Source organism: Embiotoca jacksoni, unplaced genomic scaffold (genome assembly GCF_022577435.1).
Source record: "Embiotoca jacksoni isolate LCO1_2020_lvr unplaced genomic scaffold, fEmbJac1.0.p SCAF_2, whole genome shotgun sequence".
NCBI classification, from domain to species: Eukaryota; Metazoa; Chordata; class Actinopteri; family Embiotocidae; genus Embiotoca; species Embiotoca jacksoni.
The window spans coordinates 4,060,489-4,081,589 of NW_027185340.1; the positions used below are offsets into that span (position 1 = coordinate 4,060,489).

The window sequence follows — 21,101 nt, forward strand, 5'->3', positions numbered from 1 at the left end:
GCTTAGTGTGCAAAAACAAAAACAGACTGACATAAATAGATAAAATAAAACATAAATAGACATATATATACAACTGAGAAAGAAAGAAACATCTATCTACATATATACACCAAAACATATATATATACAACACAATCCTTTTTTTAATTATTCAAATATAAATTCTGTTGTTTACCAATTTTTAGGTTGGTGGAAAAAAATGGGAAAGTCCACGAGGGCCCTGTCAACGGGGGAAGTCGAGTTATTCGCCACTTTCGTTCCAGCTCAGTGCCCATCCCCCTCGCCATGGAGAACATGGTCCACTCCTCTGCCACTCCACCCATCAAACCAGGTTTGCAGCCTGTAGCCCATACCAATGAGGACGGAGCAGGCGGGGGAGGTCTTTCCTCTCCTCGGAAGCAACCTCCTCCCAAACCAAAGAGGGACCCCAACACCCGTCTGAGTGCATCTTATGAAGCAGTTAGTGCAGGCCTGACGATGGCCGCCAAAGAATGCTCCACTCCAGAGGGGTACGGTTCGCCATCTGGGAGCCCCCCAAAATCCCAACTGTCCCCCACGGACCCTGCAGGTACTCCTCCTCCACTGGTCTTAAGAAGATACAACAGATGGTTATATTTTTTTGTTGCTTCTTTGCAGTTGAAAGACTTCCTCTGTGCCTAATTCCATTTTTTGTATTTCCCTCAGCTTTGTCCAAGCCCCGTCCCCACAGTGACGACTACACAACTATGAGAAAGGTACCACCCCCCAAACCAAAGCGCAGCCCCAACACTAAACTAACAGGCTCCTATGAGGAGATTAATGCTGTAGCTCCCCATTTCCACCAGCTGCGCCCCGCTGATGTAAAGCTGGCCTTGCTTTCCCGTGGCGGTGGTGGATTTGGAGGGTTTGGAGGTTTGATGCAGAGAGCAGCCTCTTTAGATGCTCCACAAGGGGTAGCACTAACCCTGTACAGGGGCCAGGACGAAGAGGACGTATACATAGAGATGTTGGGGTCCCAGCCGCGGGCTCGGAGCCTCCAGGAGCCCCCCGATAGCCCAGAACAGATTGACTCCGAAGCTGTCTACGAGGAGATGAAGTATTTCCCACATGAAGATGGTGGGACACCTGCTGCGGCGGTCAACAAAGCAGCCAAACTGGAGGCTCTTGGCTTGGGCCTGGGCCTGGGCCTGGTGGGACTGGGAACGTCTCCTCCTCAGAGCGGAGAGACCAAACGAATGATATTAGGGGACATTGCTCGCTCACAGAACTCGTCCAACAGCGGAGCTCCTAAAACTCAGCACGGTAAAGAAGGCAGCTGCGACATCCCTGCTCCTTTCCCCAACTTGCTCCCTCACCGCCCACCTCTCCTAGTCTTTCCCCCCTCCCCCGTCACCTGTTCCCCTGCTTCAGATGAGTCACCCCTCACCCCCCTCGAGGTAAAGAAGCTGCCGGTATTTGAGACAAACCTGAACTTTCCTACTGGCCCAGACAGCCCACTGTCCCCACAGTATGCCCGCCAGAGGGCTGACTCTTCCCCTAGCCTCACTGTCCTCATGCCAGAGAAGAAGTCCACCCCTCCACTCACCCCTCCACCTCCACCTCCTCCTCCCAGTGCCCCGCCTCCTCCCTACAGACCCCCTTCACACTTTCCCTTCCCACCCGAGGCCAGCTTCCTGTCTCTGACACGAGCAGCATCTGTTACTGGGAGCTCGGATTCCCCCAAAACATCCTCACAAAGGGCAGGTGGCGAACCCCTGGGGAAGCCGCCTCCCTACTCCCCAGTGAAGGTGTCTCGTCCTGAGCCTCGGAGAGCCCACTCTTGCTCGTCCTCTCCCTTGCTATTTAACCCAGCCAATGGCCGACCCCTGACCAGCCCCCTGGACGAACTCAACACTCTGTTCAGCTCTGGACGCAGTCTGCTGAGGAAGTCGACATCTGGCCGCAAGATGAGAGATGGAGGTCTGTCAGTAATGCTTATACACATAACCACAAACTCACTCCTAGTTACACACATGAGACACTAGTAAGAAGATCAAAGTGGAAGATCACAGTATAAGGCCTGGAACACACTGCCTGTGTGATGTGTTTTACCTGCTGCTGCGAGGCATCATTTTATTTTGGCATCCATCTTCTCATATGAGAGCAGCTACACTGTCCGCTGAGACACGTGTCTTCAATGCAAAAGTAATGTGATCTGTGTGTATCACGCCATCCGTGCATACACATTTAACTATCTGTATATAGATACAAAATAATGTATTTTTAAACACATTTCAAATTTCAAATTGCACATTATACACATTTGTAAATTATATTTTTCATCGAGATTATTTCATACACATTTCTAACAATTTTCATCCTAATTTCTCTCAGTACATTCATGGGTAAACTGTCTCGATGTAGAGATAAACAAGGCCAGGCCACCCGTTTATGAACTTGTGTGTGTGCGCGCGCAATAGTGCACGTGTCCATTATGTGTTCTATCTACTGCAATGAGTTGATGAGCCTCAGCCTGGTTTGTGCCAGATGATTTATTGGATTCTGGGTGATTACTTTCAGTGCAACAGGAGTAATGTAGGGCTGTAGGTAAGTAATAACCCCCTGTTTCCTCTGTGGGTGAAGGTCTATGACACACATGTTTTGTATTTGAGTGGTAGGGAGGTGAGATGCACCAGTACTCTACATTTGGAAACCCCTTCAATTAATTCAGGTGTTGTAGCCAGCAGCCGCCCTCTTTGGCCTACTTGAGGTAGCCCATTTGTTTCAGTCTCCAGTGCAGTGCCCTTTGGCTGCTGCAGCTGCCTCCTAACATGTTGGCCCATGAACTAACTTGTGTAGCCCACTTAGCATCAAACTGCACTGTAAGTATTTTGGAGCTGTGTTGTTCCTTGTACTACATGCAGAGCACATACGGACTGTGACACTGATGCAAAGGTTGACCTTTGTAAAAGGAGGACAAACATATTTGTCACACATAGTCAATGGAATGGGTGGATCCTCAGGTCAAAGGTTTCAATCCCAGGGTAAGATTACTGTGCAGTGCTCTTATTAAAAGTAAATTTCCATTTGATACTCCATCTTGAGACAACACATGGCTCATCAAAGAAGATAGAAACTGTTATCCCAGTGTTTTTATCCGAGTCTCTGTTTCCTCGAAGTGTATTAGTTGTGGCTGCATTAATAATACATGAGCAGCACAACGATGAGGATAGGTATCAAATATTTAACAGCTCACTCATGTTCTACTGAAGGGAGTGTGTCTGCCCGGCAGCGGTGCACAGGACATCCTGGACAATTATCCAGGAGACAAGGTAGAAAAATTTAGGTCAAGTGAAAGTATTAGCCGTCGTAAATAATCAGTCATCCTGCTAGAGATTTATTGTGGAGCCTCTTGATTTGTAAGAAACTGTAGTGTCATCATTCTATAATTGTAACAAGTTCAAAGGGCAGGAAGCTGAACTCCTTATAAGAGACGGTATGAGAAGAAGTGCAAATGCTTACGCAAAAGCCTCACGTGACATCTTGCACTTGAGTCCTCGTCAGCACCTGGACCCGTACAGGGACAGTGCTGGCGTCATGGAAATGGTGTGTGTGATAGGGAAACCAGGCACTGGTGTATTTTGAGTGGGCAAAGTGAGGCGGTCCTGTCAGATCCGAACGCAGAGGGATGCCGATGGGCTTAACACGACCGCCTACTTCCGTTCCATCTTGGCTGTTAAATGACTGAATGTGATACCTGACGCTGTGGGAGTGGCCACGAGTTACAGTTGCTATCCCAGACATCTCTGTGATGAGCAGCTGACTCTTCCTCCTCCCCCGTCCCTTCCTCATCTTCAGGGAATGAGAAAACCACAGGAATGCCAGTGGAAAGAGGGCAGGTGGTCTTGACAGGCTTCAGGAAATCAGTTTCAAAAGACACCTCATACCTCAGCAGCAACATACTATAGTCCTGAAAACTGTCCAAAAATCCAATTCTTTTTTTTTTTTTTTTTAAATAGTCTTCATTATGCAAAACCTCACAACACTCACTGTGACAAAATGTTTCACTTGTATGGACTGCCTCTCTACCTGGCTTTTTGTCTCTTACAAACACAAACCTACCCCATGAGACCGATAGTAGAGTTTACTCAGTTTATATTTAGACACCTTGTGACGGGCGGGGGGGCGGGGCACGCATACTCAGTGTGGGACAGCAGCTGATACATTCCCATTCACACTGCCACACACATATCTACCCACAGTCATTTACTAATGCAGAGTGAGAGCATGTGAGGCCCAATGAGCAGCAGCAGCAGCAGCATTAGAGGGCAAGGACAGGCCATGTGGAGTCACCTTCCCACCAGACCAAGCTAAATGAATACTTTTTAAAAGACTAGGATACATCTGCAAAGAGGGGTGGGACTAAGTGGTGAAAATATACTGGAAATGATTAGCTAAAGTATTAGATTATAATGTTTCAAAAAAGTTATAAAACTTTGCAAGATTATATGTTAAAAATAGATGTGACCTGCTCTGTTTTTTTTATTTTGCTGTACCCCTGATGATATTATTCATGGTGGAATCTAAATAATGTCTGTGATGCATACTGTATGTGACATGTATTGATATGGGGTGTGTTTTCCTCTGATCATCCTGCGAACAGGATTCAACTCAAATATCAATCTACCCGGGAGGGAAGATTGTGGCTCTGCTCCCACCTCACCATCTCTGCAGCTACAAGACAAGAACGCCAACAATCACTCTCCCCACTCCTCAAGCCCCGCCCCTGTAGAGAACGGCAACCAAATCTCCAACGGTAACAGCCAAGCTTTGTATAATTTTTAGCAGCCATGACTTGCAATATTGTCCAAGTGAAACTGGGTCAAGGTTGAAGCACATAATAATTCACCAGGCCACAAACACCTGTTAGATATGAAAATGTAAATATAGACAGCCAAGGGTGCACACATATACAGTTACACAGAAAATATGAGCTCCATGTTGAAACTATTTCAAATAGGATTAGTACAGTCTGTAATATGTGTGAAAAAGTAAGGTAACCTTGTGTTTTGACAAATGTCTAATGCTGTGTAAAGATGCCACCTCACAGTTCAGTATGACAAATGATAGCGCGCTGGCTTCATGACAAGACAAGTTTTCAGGGGCTAAAGAAAATCTGCTCTAAAGAATTCTATTGCAAAATATCATTGAAATACATGCCGTATTGAAATACATTGTTCAGCCCCTCCCAGACACCATACTGTTACACGAGCGGAGTAACTGTTAGATGAGCAGCGTTATGGACATCAGTATGCTAATTGTTTCCAGTTCAAAAATGGTATAACAAATATAGCTCGACTCACTCTACATGTGGGGTGAATTTTTTTGCAAACTGGAGCATAGCTGCATGTATATTGTTGCCACAGAAACCCATGCAGATACGTTGGTGATGACTGTACACACCAAATTCAATCCGCTCACTTGCAAATAACAGTAAGACAGACTGTCTTAAAGATCTGATTTAAGAAACAAACCCAATTGGGCTGCAGTCTGAACAAAGCCTTAGAGATATCTGAAATAAAAGCACTGTGCAGGCAAGAAAGTTAAGCCTGTGGAGATTGAGTTACAAATAATACAAAAAAAAATGTCATGCCATAGTCAAGTGACCTGAGAAATTAGAAAAGGAATTATAAAAGAGGATCCTAAATGTTTTCAGCTGCAGTTAGAGAGTAATCACATTATTCCTTAAAAAACTCAGAGCGATCCACAGCCACATTATCTTTCCTTCACATTTTCCTCTGCGTGAGAAAGCGTGTTGAAATCCCTCTCCAACTGCTTGTGTTTGAAAAGTGAGGTGTCCTTCAGCCTGCACCTGTCCATGTGTGGGAGGACTTCCAGTCGTCGTGAGTTGTAATATGCTTTTGATATTGTGTGTTCAGGGTCGCTGGAGGAAGAGAGTCACAGCAAGTCAAACTCTGCCAGCACTGCCTCTCTGCACAGACACATGGACAGCCATCATACTCAGGTAACCACACTAACACAGGCACTTAAATATCTATTATCTATATCTAATGTCTGATCTGTCAATTTGTTTAAAACCTGTGACACACACGTTTACACCCATACACTCACACTAGCACACACACAGGTGAAGCACAACTGTATGAGGTTTCTGTTGCGTTTGGGTTTGTTGACATTTTGAATTCACAGGAAAGTGGCCTCCTTTGAACAGCGTGGATCACTCATGACATGTGAGCTTTTTCTGGCTCTGCAGATGGGTGTATGGTTACAGGATTGAATTTATTGTCCTGTGTGCGTGCACCCAAGCTCACACACACGCTTACATGCACGCAAAACACACACACATGTTCATTATATGGAACTGATAAAACTCTGATGAGAAAGTGGAAACCATTGCGAGTGGAAGAGCCTTTTGAAAACCGTGATATTACGCTACCTGATAAACATGTATGTTAGAGAGACTTAAAAATGTAAAGATATAACAATATACGGTTTACCAGCAAGATCACTCTCACATGATTGACTGAGCGTACAAGATGTCCACAGAGAGCCATTCACAACCAAGAGATAGACTCTTTCAGGAAAATCATCATGTGCTGTACCTTCACCTCAGGCAAAAACACTCAATATATGTAAAGACCAGAGTCTAATTCTCTTTTGATCTGTTCTTTCTTTCATCTTAATTGTTAATCATCAAAAGGTAAAAGACCCTCGTGAATAATAGAAAAATTCAACTACTTAATAGAATAACCAAGTTACATTCTGAGAAGGCTCTTCATCCGCACAGCATGTATGTTAACTTTGAACATTTCTGCTGCACTCACTGGAACAGAAAAGAGAAGCTATTATCACAAATAATGCATTCACAACTCCTGAATGGCCAAAGTACGCAGAATACAGCTACATTATGTTCTGGCTGCATCACATCCAGCTCCATGACCCCTGCCATTTTACCCAGTGGTTCCAGGCTCGTGACCAATGTGCTGCTATTTTCACTGATCAACCATCTTTATATGATGGATGTGTTTTACAGGATGGGCCCGTGTCTCTGAAGCATGAAATTTACTTGTGGAAGTCTGTACATGTCTGTATACATTGACTTGAATGAATTTTGAATGATGTATTCCATTTGTTCTTCAAAGATCCACTTTTGTTAGAGAGAGAAGGAGAAAAGCGAGCGGTAGATGGTCCGTTCACCTTCAATCAGGATGTTCAGCAGGGTATTTCTCTCTGAGAACAAAACAAATATGAAATTTGATCATGGCTCATAAATACTTTGTCAACCATAAATTATAACCAAGCTGCTGAGCTGCAGATAAAAATCTTTATTTACAACATTATCAGTAAAAAAAAATACAGAGTAATGACAGCAGCTGTGCTGTGCATCAGCTATATGAACATTTGAACTGAGTGATGCCACAGAAAGTTAAAAGCAACAAAAGGCGATGATTTTCATATACAGACACAAAACTGTTACAAATTTAAACACATATTTGCAAATGTGCAAATATACTTAAGAAACATAAAAAATGTGTGAGAAACACCTCTAAATTGTTAAAAAGTGAGGCAGCTGAAGAGCAATACTCTTTTTCATAGCGATGACTGAACCTGAGTGCAGCCAGAATGTGACACTGCTGTTATCACATTCAAACACTTTCTCCACCGCAGCTGTTAAAAGATCAAGTCGGCAGGCCTATCAGTAAATCCACAGAAGTTAGATCTTTTTAGGACATGAGCTTCATACAAATAATTGATCTGCACATGTTGCCTTTGCAGCTTTCCTGCACATGTTTTCCACCCCTACGTTGGTTTCATCTGGAAGTCATTCTATAATTATTGCAGGTTACACGGTTAATGGTGTGCACGCTGTAAATGCTCTCCTCAGTAGTTTGTGTGCCGCTGCATCGCGTATTCCAAGATGCAGCTCTCTGGTCCTCCCCGCAATACAAAGTTTTATCACACGGAAACTAATTGAGATTCATCAGAGACTGCATTAGTGAGTGACTGAGTGTTACTGTCAGTGGTGCACGAAGCACAAGAATGAGCGAAGGACATGGTATCCCAACTTTAAAGGAGCTCAGGACACACTGTTCATAAGACATTTCCACTCGAAATTTGAAGGCACGCCGTGTACCCACTTCACAGTCCTGACGTTGATGAAATGCTGTACCCCTGTATTTACAGCTCTGGTGAGTTCACCTGATTCATCTATTTGAAGCCCGTTTCTTGATGTAGAATAAAACAGTGATGTGCCAGCACACCATGTTTCCATACTGCATTATGAAGCACAGCACAGCTGCTTTTTTTTTTAGTTTTTATTTTAAGATGGTTTATATCAGAATATTTGGGCTGTTCTCTTGCACCAAAATTTCTCTCTCTCTCTCTCTCTCTCTCTCTCTCTCTCTCTCTCTCTCTCTCTCTCTCTCTCTCTCTCTCTCTTTGATTCTTTGATGAGTTTGGCTGTTTCTCTCACTCCCTCCTTTATTTTCCAGAGGGGTCATCTCAACTTTTCTCCGTTCGGTGCGGGGGCTGCCCTCTAAAACAGCGAGGGGGGCAAGGGTGGGCTCACTGGAAGCCCTGTCCACATGTAGGGATGTGGTGAGTGTATGTCATGCCGCGCTGCTCTCCACCCGTAATAGCAGTGTTTTTCATAGACCCAGTGTGCAGTCACAACAGTAATGATCCTCCTTTTGCAATAAAGGCTTCAGAAGTTTTGTCAGAAGCTAAATTGAAACCACCCAAAAGTCAATTTTTTTGGAGTATGGAAGACATACTTCCTGTAGAAGGCCGTTTTAAATAATTTTTTGTTTGGTTTTGTGAGGAGATCAGAGGCTGTGGTCTGAAATTCATTGTTGTTACAAGGAAATTCAGTATTAATGGCAGAAAAAATAAAAAATAATATATGATCCAAGTTTCTGGTAGTTTTGATCCAAAGATTCAAATCTTTCTAAAATATGGGTTATTGGAGAATATTTCTTGAAAACCACTGCTTTCACAGGACATTCTGTGCTTGTTGAATCAAAAAGTCTGAAACAAGAATCAGTGATGTTGCTGCATCCCTCCTTTTTTATCCTTCATTTTCTGGAAAAAAAAAAAAAAACCTGCAGCTCTTGAGTTGATATAGACTTTCTGCTTGAGCATACTAACATTGGTGGATGAGTCTAATCGTTACAGGAGTTCCTTTTGATGCTGTCCTTGGTCCAGCATATGCTAACGCATATGCAAATATGCATAATATGCATAGCAACATTGACACATGTGGACTTTACTGCTAAGAGACACTCGAACTTGAGCTGCAGCTTTTCTTTTTGCATATCCATCCGCTGAGATTTTATGTTGCTGAATCCATCACTTAACCCTTCCACCGTTCTCGTTACATCGAAGAGTTGTACAACCCTCGTACGCCTTCAGATCTGTTGAGTCTGATATCGCTGTGAAAGTGCGACGGATAAAAACTGTGGCGTCTTAATGTATGTACGCTGTTACCACGGAAACGTGTTAAGAGAGACCCTTATCTTGGCTCCATCCTTCAGGATCAGAACCATGATTTTATTCATTACCTTGAGATTCTGTGACGTAGAGATGCCTTTCAATTACTTGCATTCCAGACTGTGTTTATGTAAGACTCGCAGAACTAATGAGATAAATGAACATGAAAGGGTGAAGGAATATCCGGGGTGGGGGAGCAACTCCTTTAGAAATGAATGGACTCGTTTGTTTTGGTCCCTGTAGTGAGTAAACATCAACAGTCTCGACTAATTATATAAAGAATAGAGAGACGGCTAAATGATTGAATGATACAGGGATTGATAGTTTTGTTTCTCTCTTCAGATGATACCCAGGCCAAAGGAATGACATTTAAATTATAAGGAATACTCACATGGTTCTAAGAAAGAAGGGGCAGACTCATTTTCATTCCTAAAGTGTATAGGAAGGACAGACAGCCACAGCATTGGTGTCCCTGCATGAATCAATGTAATCTTTCCAGAGAAATTTCCAGTAAAGAGCTGACACGTACAGTAGGGCATCAGCGACCACCGACGTAGCTTCCTCCACCACACTGGTTCAAACTAGATCTAGAAATACAAGCCGTTTAGTGACCTCTCTGTTTCAGCTGCTTAGAAAAACACATGGAACAGGCATTGCTTTTTTGTTTTTTGTTTCTCGTGTTAATGTTTGTTTAAATAATGAAAAATGAAATGTATTGTAATTTATTGATATTTTGTGCCACTGTGTGTGTGTGTGTGATGTACATATTTAGCATTTAGATAATATAAATCTGAAAATATGGTATTTTAGCCCCCTGATGTTTGTCTGTGTGTGTGTGTGGGGGGGGGTGTATTCACAACAGCATGCATTGTTGCCTGGACAAGAGAATGTGTGTTTAATGTGGAAAAGATCAAATATGATATATGTCCTCAGGACATCCAGCCTGTGAGTGACAGTTTGAAATGACCACTGGTCAACCTACATTATCATATAATTACCATAGCATTACCAATATATTAGCATGTTGTTATGGATAATAGGACCATCCCCCACATGTGAGGGTGTGGTTAGGATTTTGTATGTGGAAGGGGGGTTTAGAGAGTTTTTGTTTTCTCAATCATTCAATGATTTATTCAGGCCACTTCATGAAATTTGGGGGTTTGGTCAGGTTTATTGATCTTTTATACCATTAATATCAGTTTCAGCACAGAAAATCTTATAAGGGAATAAAAAAAGTCAGTTTTCAGATAGCCATGCATTTACAAAGAAAAAAACGATTGAGATTATTGATCCCAGATTTTGAATGTGAACTGACAATTGCAAAACGCTGCATGGCAGTTTCTATTTCCTATGACATTGTATCGTGTCAGATTCTCAGCAACGTTTCTTTTTTTTGTAGTTGTGAATGCAGAGTTACCTTCTTTAATGTCATGACATTTTAATCATGAGAATTCAAATGTTTCACATTTTCTGGCATCAAGGCCTCAAACGATGAATCTCTCCACATTATTACCTGTCAAAACTATATCTGTATTTAATGCTTATTGCATCGTGTGTGTGTGTGTGTGTGTGTGTGTGTGTGTGTGTGTGTGTGTGCGCATCCATGTACAGTCATGGATTGCAGAAGGACAGTGTTCCTACTTGTCTACTGTTCCAGTAGCTGGTGTTCCTGGCTGGCGCCAGTGCAGAGAATAGCCTGGCAGGGGGGGTGTAAATTATGGATTAGGTTCTTGAGTATTGTGCTTATGTAGGCAATCAATCTGTACGTGTGCACATGTGTGGGTCCAGAACATATGGATACTCATTGGTAGTATAAGTGCTGGGGACTTGATTTAGCCAAGTGATATCAGACCCAAATTCGGTGAAGATATGGGTCTGGACACGACTATAATCACAGCGTAGAAAAACAAAGCTATGAGCAGTAGTCAAGAGGGCTCAGGGTGTAGGGTAGGAAAGTGACAGTCACATGTTCTGATTTTGGTGTTTTCATGGAATTCGTTGACACTAGGAAAAATATACAGCTGAGTAATGCCAGACTTATCTTAAATCTCATTCCAAAGCATGAAGGAGCTGGTTTTTTTTGCCCTTTAACAGCCCATCAGCTGCCATCATTACACTCCACCCCACCCTCACCCCCTCAGTTTCTAATTTGGCCTGGATCACTGGATCATCAGGGCTCGGTCCCGTTGCTGGTATTACTGACTGAGGGAGATTGGAATTCCTGTTGATTTACCTGGATATTGACTCACGGATGACTGATGATGTGCCCCATACAGTGTGTGTGCGTGTGTGTGACCTGAGCGTGTGTGTGTGTGTGTGTGTGTGTGTGTGTGTGTGTGTGTGTGTGTGTGTGTGTGTGTGTGTCTGTGTGACCTGTGTCTGTGTGACCTGTGTGTGTGACCTGAGTGTGTGTGTGTGACCTGAGTGTGTGTGTGTGTGTGTGTGTGTGTGTGTGTGTGTGTGTGTGTGTGTGTGTGTGTTTGACCTGAGTGTGTGTGTGTGTGTTTGACCTGAGTGTCTGTGAGGAAACAGATGAGGCACTTTAAGATGCTCGTTGCACAAGGGTCCCTACTTTCACATGATCTACTTGGAGGTGATGTACGTTCCGTGACGGAATATGGAAATGTGCTGCTGTTAAAGCTGTCACTCAAAGGAAGGGATTCCCCTCCATGGTTTCCTGTTGTATTAAGATGGCTTCTTCTTCATGTCTGTGTTGTTAGAATGATTAATGAGGAAAAAGGGACCCAGTTCAGGAAGAGAAACTTCTGCCTCTTCTAAGATGTAGACTTGGACAAAGCCGCATCCTGCTTTTCTTGCTCTGTGGGTGGAATTCTCCAAAGGAAACATGAAAATTAAACTCTCTCTCCTCCATTTGTGTAACTCTCACACAATAATAGTAAGACTGGCATTCTTTTACAACCTTCTTCTTTTACAACGCGGATTCCCAAAAAGTTGGAACGCGGTGTAAAATGTAAATAAAAACAGAGCGTGATGATTTGCAAATCATGTAAACCCATATTTAATGGAAAATATAACAAAGACAACATGTCAAACATTGAAACTGAGAAAATATATACTCAACATGTTGAAAAAGAGTTGGTACGGGAATGTTTACCACTTTGCTGCATCACATCTTCAACATAACAAAAAAAACTCTATTTGATATGTAATCCTTGTTCCATTTTCAATTAAAGATGGGTTTACATCTTTAAATCATCACATTCGGTTTTAATTTACATTTTACAAAGCGTCAAAACTTTTGGGGAAATGGGTTTAAATATATATCCGCTGTTTCTCACTTCCATTCCCCATAGCTTGGTCATCTCCGCTTACTGCCATCAATGTTGCCGAATGTGATTCTCCAGTGTGTGATGGAAACATAGACGTGCTGTATTTATTCTTCAGCTAACCCCGGTTTCCTTTCCTAACCCTAATCTGCTCCTCTATTTCTCCATCCCTGCCGCAGGTGTTCCAGCGGCTACGTCTGTCCAACAGGGCCGAGAGCGCCGCCCTGGGGGAGCTCCTGCGTTGGCGGCGAGTGCAGTGTGAGGGGCGCAGTGACTGGAAGCACCGCCCACCTCAGTCCCCTCCTCTGCCCCCCACGCTGCTCTGGACCAACAGGAAGGCCTCTCCCTGACAGGGGTTGTGTGATGCAGTCTCATGTATTGGCGATGAGGTTGCTCCCTCTATGTTCAGCCACACTCACACAAGCTCTTTTTTTTTTTTTTTTTTTTTTTTTTTTGTCATTTAATGTGGGCCCATAACCTCAATGCCCATGGACTAATCTGAAGCTCCAAGCTCTAAAGCATTAGCCTGGTCCCTGAGCAGAAGGTCCTGGCTCTCCTCTTTGTACTCTACTGTGAAAGAGGCCCCAACCTGTATGATAGAAACTCTGCACTATGCGAAACTGACAGGTGTTGGAAAATAAGTGGTTAGCAGACACAGTAGACATTCACGTGGAGGAGGGGGTTATTTTGTGATCGAATATTTTATTCGCAAAAGGAGACCGACAGAAAAATAATGAATATCACATGACTATTTATTTTCAGTTCTTCTGAGATCAAATCTATGATGTCCATCAACTGGAGGCAGAATTTAATAGCACATTAGTTGTGTTTTTGTGGTGGTTCAATTACTGAATGGCCCTCTTATTCTGTCTGTATCCAAGCCTATCATGACATACTGCTGCACACAAAGGAGCTCCACCTCAATACATGGTGCTGATTATACTCGATGTGCTGTGCTGTGACGTTCCCATGAGTTCTTATGTGTGCAACCCCCCAAGTCTAAGACCTCTTAAAGTTTACAAGTCAACCAACGCCTTTGGAAAACCTCCAGGTTTTTTTTTTGCATCACTGCACTGGCTTCGACATGGGAACTTTTTCAGGTACACAGCTCTCACTTAGCCTCTCATGTTCGGGCTCTTAAGTGCTACTGCAGTCCTGGTAACGAGCGACCAGGGGTCAGGGTAACCTCGTATTATCCCAAGGTGCACTTCTCTCCCCTCTTGTTACCACCAGCCTTTGAGGGACAAAACCCTCTGGCCAAACTACTGCACTTACCTTTACGATGAAAAAGGGATCCAACAAATGAGCCTGCATTGGTTTAATGTATAAAGGTTAAGCTAATATTACAAAGCTTTAGCTGACAGGTATGTAGTTCATGCTGTGAACATGAAACTCTGTGCCAAAGTGATACAATGTGTGAAAGATATGTCTAATCTAACGAGTACAGTTCTAAAAACTGATGTATACAGTAGTCTTCTACTCATATGTGTACAGACTGACGTAAATGACCAAATCATAGCTGTTACTGCGGTGCAGTGGTGATTCTTTGGACTGTTTCCAAATGGATCAGAAGTACATGTTGAAAAAAGGGGGGAAAAAAAAGTAGCAACTTAACTGTCACTGTGTCTCATGGACACTTGAACAGGTTGGTGTGTTTGGTGTTGTTCAGGAGATCTCACACACAGACGATCATTGTACAGATTCCTCCATCGTGGGTGTGTCCTCACAGTCGCCAATTACCTTCTGTGTCTTCTTCTCCTTGTCCTCGTTTGACCTCCAACAAACGGACCCCTTTTTTCCCCCATTTGACGCCCCCATCCTCCCCGCCCCAGTGGATCAAACCGGCTTTACGGGTGTTTCCATAGTAACTACAATGTAAATAGTGACCGGTGTCGTATGTTCTTGCTTTTACTACAGCAGAGGAGTACAGAGGTTGAATTGAAAGACAAAGGACGAGGAAGAGGTGAGATAATACTGTCTATGATGGTGATACTGAGATTTAAGAATGTCTTGGGTTCGATGCAATGACCGAGGTAAAGAGAAGAGGTTTATTTTAACATGTGAATATCTTTTTTTCAGAATGACTGTCTATGGCTATGAAATTCTTTATACTCTATTTAATATTATTTGTTTATTCCCCTCTCGCCCCTGCTGTTCTGTTCCTCTGAAGCGAGGCAGATGTTTTAAACGTATATGGATGTTTTTATTGCACAATGTTTATGTGGTGTTGTGTTGACTTCTGTAATGGGCTGGGTGTGTCTCGACAAGCTGTTTGATTTCTGAAGATCGCACCAAGTATCAATAGCTCTAATGGATTTCTCATTCCTACTGATCACCCTCAATGTGTCTGATTGATTCAGCCTTACAAATTAGCAACACCATCACAGGATCGATCTCTGCTGCTGTCAGCACGTGAAGGTGCACAAATATTCGTGAGGAATTAGAGGAGAGCGAGCTGAGCTGCGTTTTTGAATTGACTGGCTGAATGTATAAATGCAAATTTTTATTCCACGACCTGTTTTCATCATTGACTCCCTTCTTATCTTATTACTGGAACATGCACCTGTATCTAAAGAGTGTACCTAACTGCTTAATGTGATTATTGTCTTCAGAAGTTATGTATGCAGTTCATTTTTTAAAGCAAGTTAACAACAATAAGGATTTGCTCCATAATTCACACCTTGTCTGCTGTGATTGGGGCTGCATGAGCGCTGCTGTGGAGAACTATGTCGAACATTTCCAGACAAGGATTTAAACTCATCTGTGATCAAGCTAGTTAGCCTTGCCAATGACAGAACTTCTAGCCTCTGTGTTTGTCCTTCATTATGAACAGAGTTCTACTTCGTCATGTGCAGTTATGTGTACTCCCATGTTTTCTGGAAGTCATGAAATGAGGACATTGTTGTTATTGTAACTTAAAGCATATCAGTGCTTTTTACCCTGCATGACCACACACCGGGCCCCGCCCTCCTATAATGTGCTCGTGCTGAAAAGATAAAGGCTGTCTAATGTGAAGAACCGCTTCCCACTGCACTGTGAATTACCACACTGTCCCCCATTTCTCATCTACACACTCGTCCTCCACCTTTAACCGGACATATCTGCTCCATCACAGACGAACCTTGATGAATTAGCTCACTCTGTCGGAAGCTTACCAAACTCTGGCAGCCACATTACTGCCGGTCATCTTTGTTAGTCAGGAATCTATAAATCCTCTGCTCTGAGATCAGCTCTTTGGTGCTGCAGCCAGTGTCCCCAGTCCATGTATAGTTGTCCAGAGAGATACACTATTTCAGCACCTCAAAAGGGATATCTCACTGCCTTTCATAATGTCGTTGTTTTTTTTTTTTTTTTTTTTAATGTAACCTTTCTTTTGTACATGACATACAGTATATTTTAATCTGCATATATGTTTGTGGAAAGATTGTGATATTTCATAATTATTATGTTCCCAATGTTTTATAAGTACTGTTACCTGTACAGCAATAAAGCACAATTGTGTCAATGACCGTCTTTCTCTCTCTCTCTCTGTGTGTGTGTGTGTGTGTGTGTGTGTGTGTGTGTGTGTGTGTGAGAGAGAGTGTGAGAGAGAGAATCAGGGTTCTCAGGAATCAAGATTGGAATTCCTGTCTGATAGATTGATGCATGCATGAGCTTTACAGTGTTTTTGATCTGAGTGTCTTATGAGTTAGAAATACTTCTCTCTCTCTCTCTCTCTCTTTGCTTGAGGCATGTGGCTGAACGGTGACTTGACTTGTGTGCACACGATGTGCTATGTAATAAAAAATTTGCATACATTCAAAGGTGTTGTATAAATGCCTTTTATATTTTCTTGTTTGTAGCATGATAATCTTGGCATGACTGTTGCAGAATTGGCTGCTGATGGTATTTCTTTGGAAGACTCTCAGTTTTCAACACATTTCAATGAAAACATTTCTTTTGGTAAGCCTGATTTCGAGATCTTACAAACAGCAAAAGATCACAAAATCAACACAGCATGCGAGTTGAAGGATGATTTTTAGATTTTGGACATGTCAACGTGTAAACACAGCAGAAATCTGCTTGTGTCGCTCTTCAGATGTTCAGAAGATCTTATGATTCATTCTGACACGCAGATATTTTGTGAACTAAATGGTGAACCATTTGTAACTCCTCTCTAGAGAAAATTCCATGAGTGTGAGCTTATTTATCTGCATGCAATGTACTACAGGAGCTCAGCAACTGAATATTTATACTGGTAATAAAGCTGATATACTGGACATCTGCTCTAATGTCTGGAGTATTTAACTCTTGTGTTGTTCTCAGACTGGAGAGGGAATCCTGCTGAGGTGGAAGGTGGATGTCATTGCCGTTGAGTAAAACGTGAGCATTGATTTCTAATCCGTATTTTAAAGTCATGTGTGCATGTGTGGATGCTTCAGGCAGCAAAAACTAGTTGGTTTACTGAATGATCCCTGGTTGCAGTTTATTGTATCTCATTGCACGTGTTAATGTGTGTAAACTGTTTTTCTCAAGAGCAGTGAATCACAAATGAGCCATTAACTTGGGCACCTGGATTATTTGCATATTTCTCTGTTGGCAGCTCGTTCTCTTCTGTGGGTTCTTGGAATCAACATGTTTAATGTTTAACATACTGGAACACCAAAAAGAGAAGGAAGGGAGGAAGAAGTTTGAATGCTTTCACTTACAAGGCCATATTTACTGTATAAGACTCAATTTATTTATTTTCTGAAACATTATTTAGTTCATATAAGAATGTACCGATAAACACTAGATCTCCATGAGTTGTTTTTTTTAGTATTTCTGTGATATTTTAATTGCTTTTACAACATATTTTAAATATAATATGTATCAACATGCAATATATTGTGTGTCCCAGTGTGTTCTCCTGGGATAAACTGCAAGTTAGCTATCAGTGTGTGTTTTGTTGCAGATTATAAATTCAAACCTTTACATTTTCTTTGATGGGAAAAAAAAGACTGGAAGTTTATTGAAGACATATAAGCAGTTTTTACTACTTTACCACTGTTCTGTACATTTAGTTGTTTTCTCTTGATAAAATTAAAATTTTTAGTGTTAACAGTGACGCAAGTGTTCTTTTTAATTGGTTGACCATTAATCTAAACCAGCAGTAAAGGAGGGTTCTTCTCTTCTAGATATCCTTGAAACTACCTGTGGCAGCCGGACCATTCTGTCATTTATTGGGGATTGAAGAGGTCCACCATGACTTAGGAGGAAGGGGGTAAATGGCCAAGAGGTAATTTAGACCAAACTGCCCCCTGACGCTTCACCAATAAGGCCTGAATGAAACTCACTGCCCCTTCCTCTCCGGCTCCCATTAAGACCAGTGAATGTGTTCACCTTTGCCATACATCCTGAGTTTCTCCAGATTCTCTTTGGTCTCCATCACTCCCTCAGGGATCCTTTAGAGAGCAGTTGAAACCCAGGTGTGTACTGTGTCTATTAACAGGATGTATGTACATTGATGTACAGGTCAAGAAACCGAACTAGAACATGATGCTGACAACCTGACACCTTTCAGCAGAGAGCTGTGATTACAGACACATGTCCTGAATTGACCTGATGCTAAACTCCTCCTCTGAACTGACATTGTAATCCAGGCATAACTTAATAAACAGCACAGGAGGTTGGTCATGTTCTGGATCTAATAACAGCAATAAGAGCTTTGAGACTTAAAGACTGTTCAGAAATGGAATATTAGCCATGTCAGATGTGCGGCTTTCACTGTTTGAAAACAAAAAACAAAAACAAAAACAAATATATATATATATATAGCTATATATAGCCTGTAAACAACCAAATTTTATCTTAAACTCTCTCTCTCTCTCACTAATATGGTTGGATGGATTCCATTTAGCTGCTTTTGTTTCAGGGTCCTAATTTCAAGCATGCTGCCTCACTGTCACTGATTTTCCTACTTTGACGTGTGAAAAGAAGGCCTATATAAGTACATTACATGTTAGACTTGGATCATCATTATTTCAGCCAGTAAAATATGCCAACATAAGTTTGTGTGCCTCTGTCTGATATCAAAAATCAACGGTTTTGAAACATACTGTGAATTTAGAACAACACATTTTTTTAGCACTATCATTATACACTCCATACTAGAATAGAAAGATTGACAGACAAACATGAGGTAAAAGCTAAAAGGTAACAAAGTGGGACTTGGTAAACTCCTAGTTGGCAGCTGGATCGTCCTACAGTTGCACCACAAGAACCAAACTATAAACCATTTTTTTGTGCTGTATTTATTCATGAGAAACAACAATGCCTCTGTAATAAGAGGTTTTTTGTTTTTTTGTTTTGCATGTGTTTTGTTGAACTGAACACAAAGTTCCCATTCACTGAATCATGGACCCCAGCCATTCAGACAAACAAATAAATGATGCTTGCAATCAATGTTTGCATAAAATGTTTGCATCATCTCATGCTGGGTGAAACCAGATCTTTCTTTTTCAGAGGAAACACTGAACGGTTGCGCAACAGAGTGGGCGTGTGGGGAGAAAGAGGGAGCTACTGTATGTGGCATGCACAATGGGGAGGACGAGGGAAAGTATTGATCACATATGGCTGTTTTTCTCAGAGACACGCTGACATTCAACCCTGTTTGTGTACGGTATATGTTTGTGCTAGAGAAAGAAAGAGAGAGAGAGGAAGCAGATGAAAGCTGTGAGGGTCCGTCGATCTGAGACATTTCAAAGGCCGTGAAACACAGGAGTAAACACAATTCCCACCTCTATTGATTACTTAAGCACTGGTTGGAGGGTGGGTAGGTTTATGTTGACTTACAAACAGCCTGACTCGCTCCAGTCTGATCGATGCTGTGAAAAAAAGATACAGGTTTAATGGGGTTATTCCCTCAGCTGTGTGCCTTCACTGACTTTATGATAGTCAAAGGTTTAGGGTTATTCTTGTGATGTACAACTTTCCAGGCATTTAAAAGCCCCATAATGTCCATTTTCATCCCTACTTTACTGCCCAGTGTCATGATCCTCTCCTCACCTCCTCTTTACCTCTCTGCTCGTCCTACCTCCACATTATGACCCCACTGTTGTTCCCTCTTCACCTCTTCACCCGGCCCTTAGTATTCACACAGACTTCCATATACGGCTCGCCAAGAGTGTGAAAATCAATAGCATCATCTCAACACGGCCTCGGTTTTCAATTAACAACTTTGAGGTCTGTCTCTCCAGACACATCCGTCACATCGGATCAGCCTCTGACACGTCAGATTAGACAGAAACTCACACATGAGGAGACTCGTGCACTCACATCATGTGAGCACAACACCACTCAGGGGAAAAAAAACAACCTTAAATCACATTGTTAAAGGTGCACCAGTTAATATTTCATGTAAACAGTGGATCAAGATGACATGTTGCATTAAGAGGTATATAGAGATATATATTCAGCTCTGCAGTTCCTCTCAGTTGTAATCGACCTTTAGTGTGAGACATCTTGTTTTGGTTTTATTTGCGAAAGCTTTACTGTAATCTACGCTTTCTCTAGCCGTGAAACCTGCCCCGCACCAAGCTGCAGACAGACAAAGTTAGCTATTTACTAGTAAATGTGGGGGGGAAATGAAAACTGTAGCTACTAAAGAACCAAATATTGATTCTAAGGAGTTGGTGGAGACCAAAACAGAGTAAAAGGAAAATGAATTTATCACCTCAGAGAAGGGTCAGTTTTATAGGTCATGTTATGTTTTCTGCCTCCTCAACTTGCCAAAAAACAAACAGTATGATTATATCATCTTTCAAATTCTTATTATATCATGGGGAACTTTGAAGATACAGTATTTCATCAAATGTACTTTTTTTACTTTCCAATCTGACCAGCTCTGAAACTATCCACGGACAGTTTTCATGAGCCCTGCTTGGTGAGATATGTATTGTGTCAATGTTTCAACAAACATGCAAACTCCCAACATACCCATCATGGAAATTCCTTCCCCCATCTGAAGTCCATAAACATCCAGTAAACTCTTTAATGTAGAAACACAGTGATCCCATGTCCATGTGCTTTTAGAAAAGGAAAACAAAGCGATAAATCATTGACAGCAGATCAGAAACACAAAATGAACCCTATTGGCTCCACCCTCCCTGAATCCAGACATCAGCAGCTCAAGTCGTCTTCCTTCCATGTTCCTATTAGCCAGCAGTCAACAGAGACTCAGCCTGGCTTTGATGGAGCTAATTAACATGGCAATTAACAAAGCTCATTTCTGCTGACAGTGTCAGACAGGCCGAGACACACTTTTTCACTCATATAGACACGTGGACATGCACTTACACATATTAATGTCTGTCAGGTAAGGTACTT

General features: G+C 42.2%; 1 protein-coding gene across 5 annotated transcripts in view; it reads left to right on the forward strand.

Annotated features, from left to right (window-relative positions):
* The window catches only part of myo16 (myosin XVI), a 100,215-nt gene extending 83,955 nt beyond the window's left edge, over positions 1-16,260 (forward strand). For 4 of the 5 annotated variants that reach the window (XM_069154037.1, XM_069154039.1, XM_069154038.1 and 1 more), the window contains exons 31-35: positions 186-568; positions 685-1,938; positions 4,622-4,774; positions 5,898-5,983; positions 12,935-16,260. In XM_069154037.1, coding sequence (XP_069010138.1) covers positions 186-568; positions 685-1,938; positions 4,622-4,774; positions 5,898-5,983; positions 12,935-13,105 — 2,047 coding nt within the window. In that variant the 3' untranslated portion in view covers positions 13,106-16,260. Of the gene's footprint in view, positions 1-185; positions 569-684; positions 1,939-4,621; positions 4,775-5,897; positions 5,984-8,471; positions 8,578-12,934 lie in introns of all 5 variants that reach the window. The other variant, XR_011178448.1, reaches the window with a different exon arrangement.
* The last annotated feature ends 4,841 nt before the right edge of the window (positions 16,261-21,101 follow it).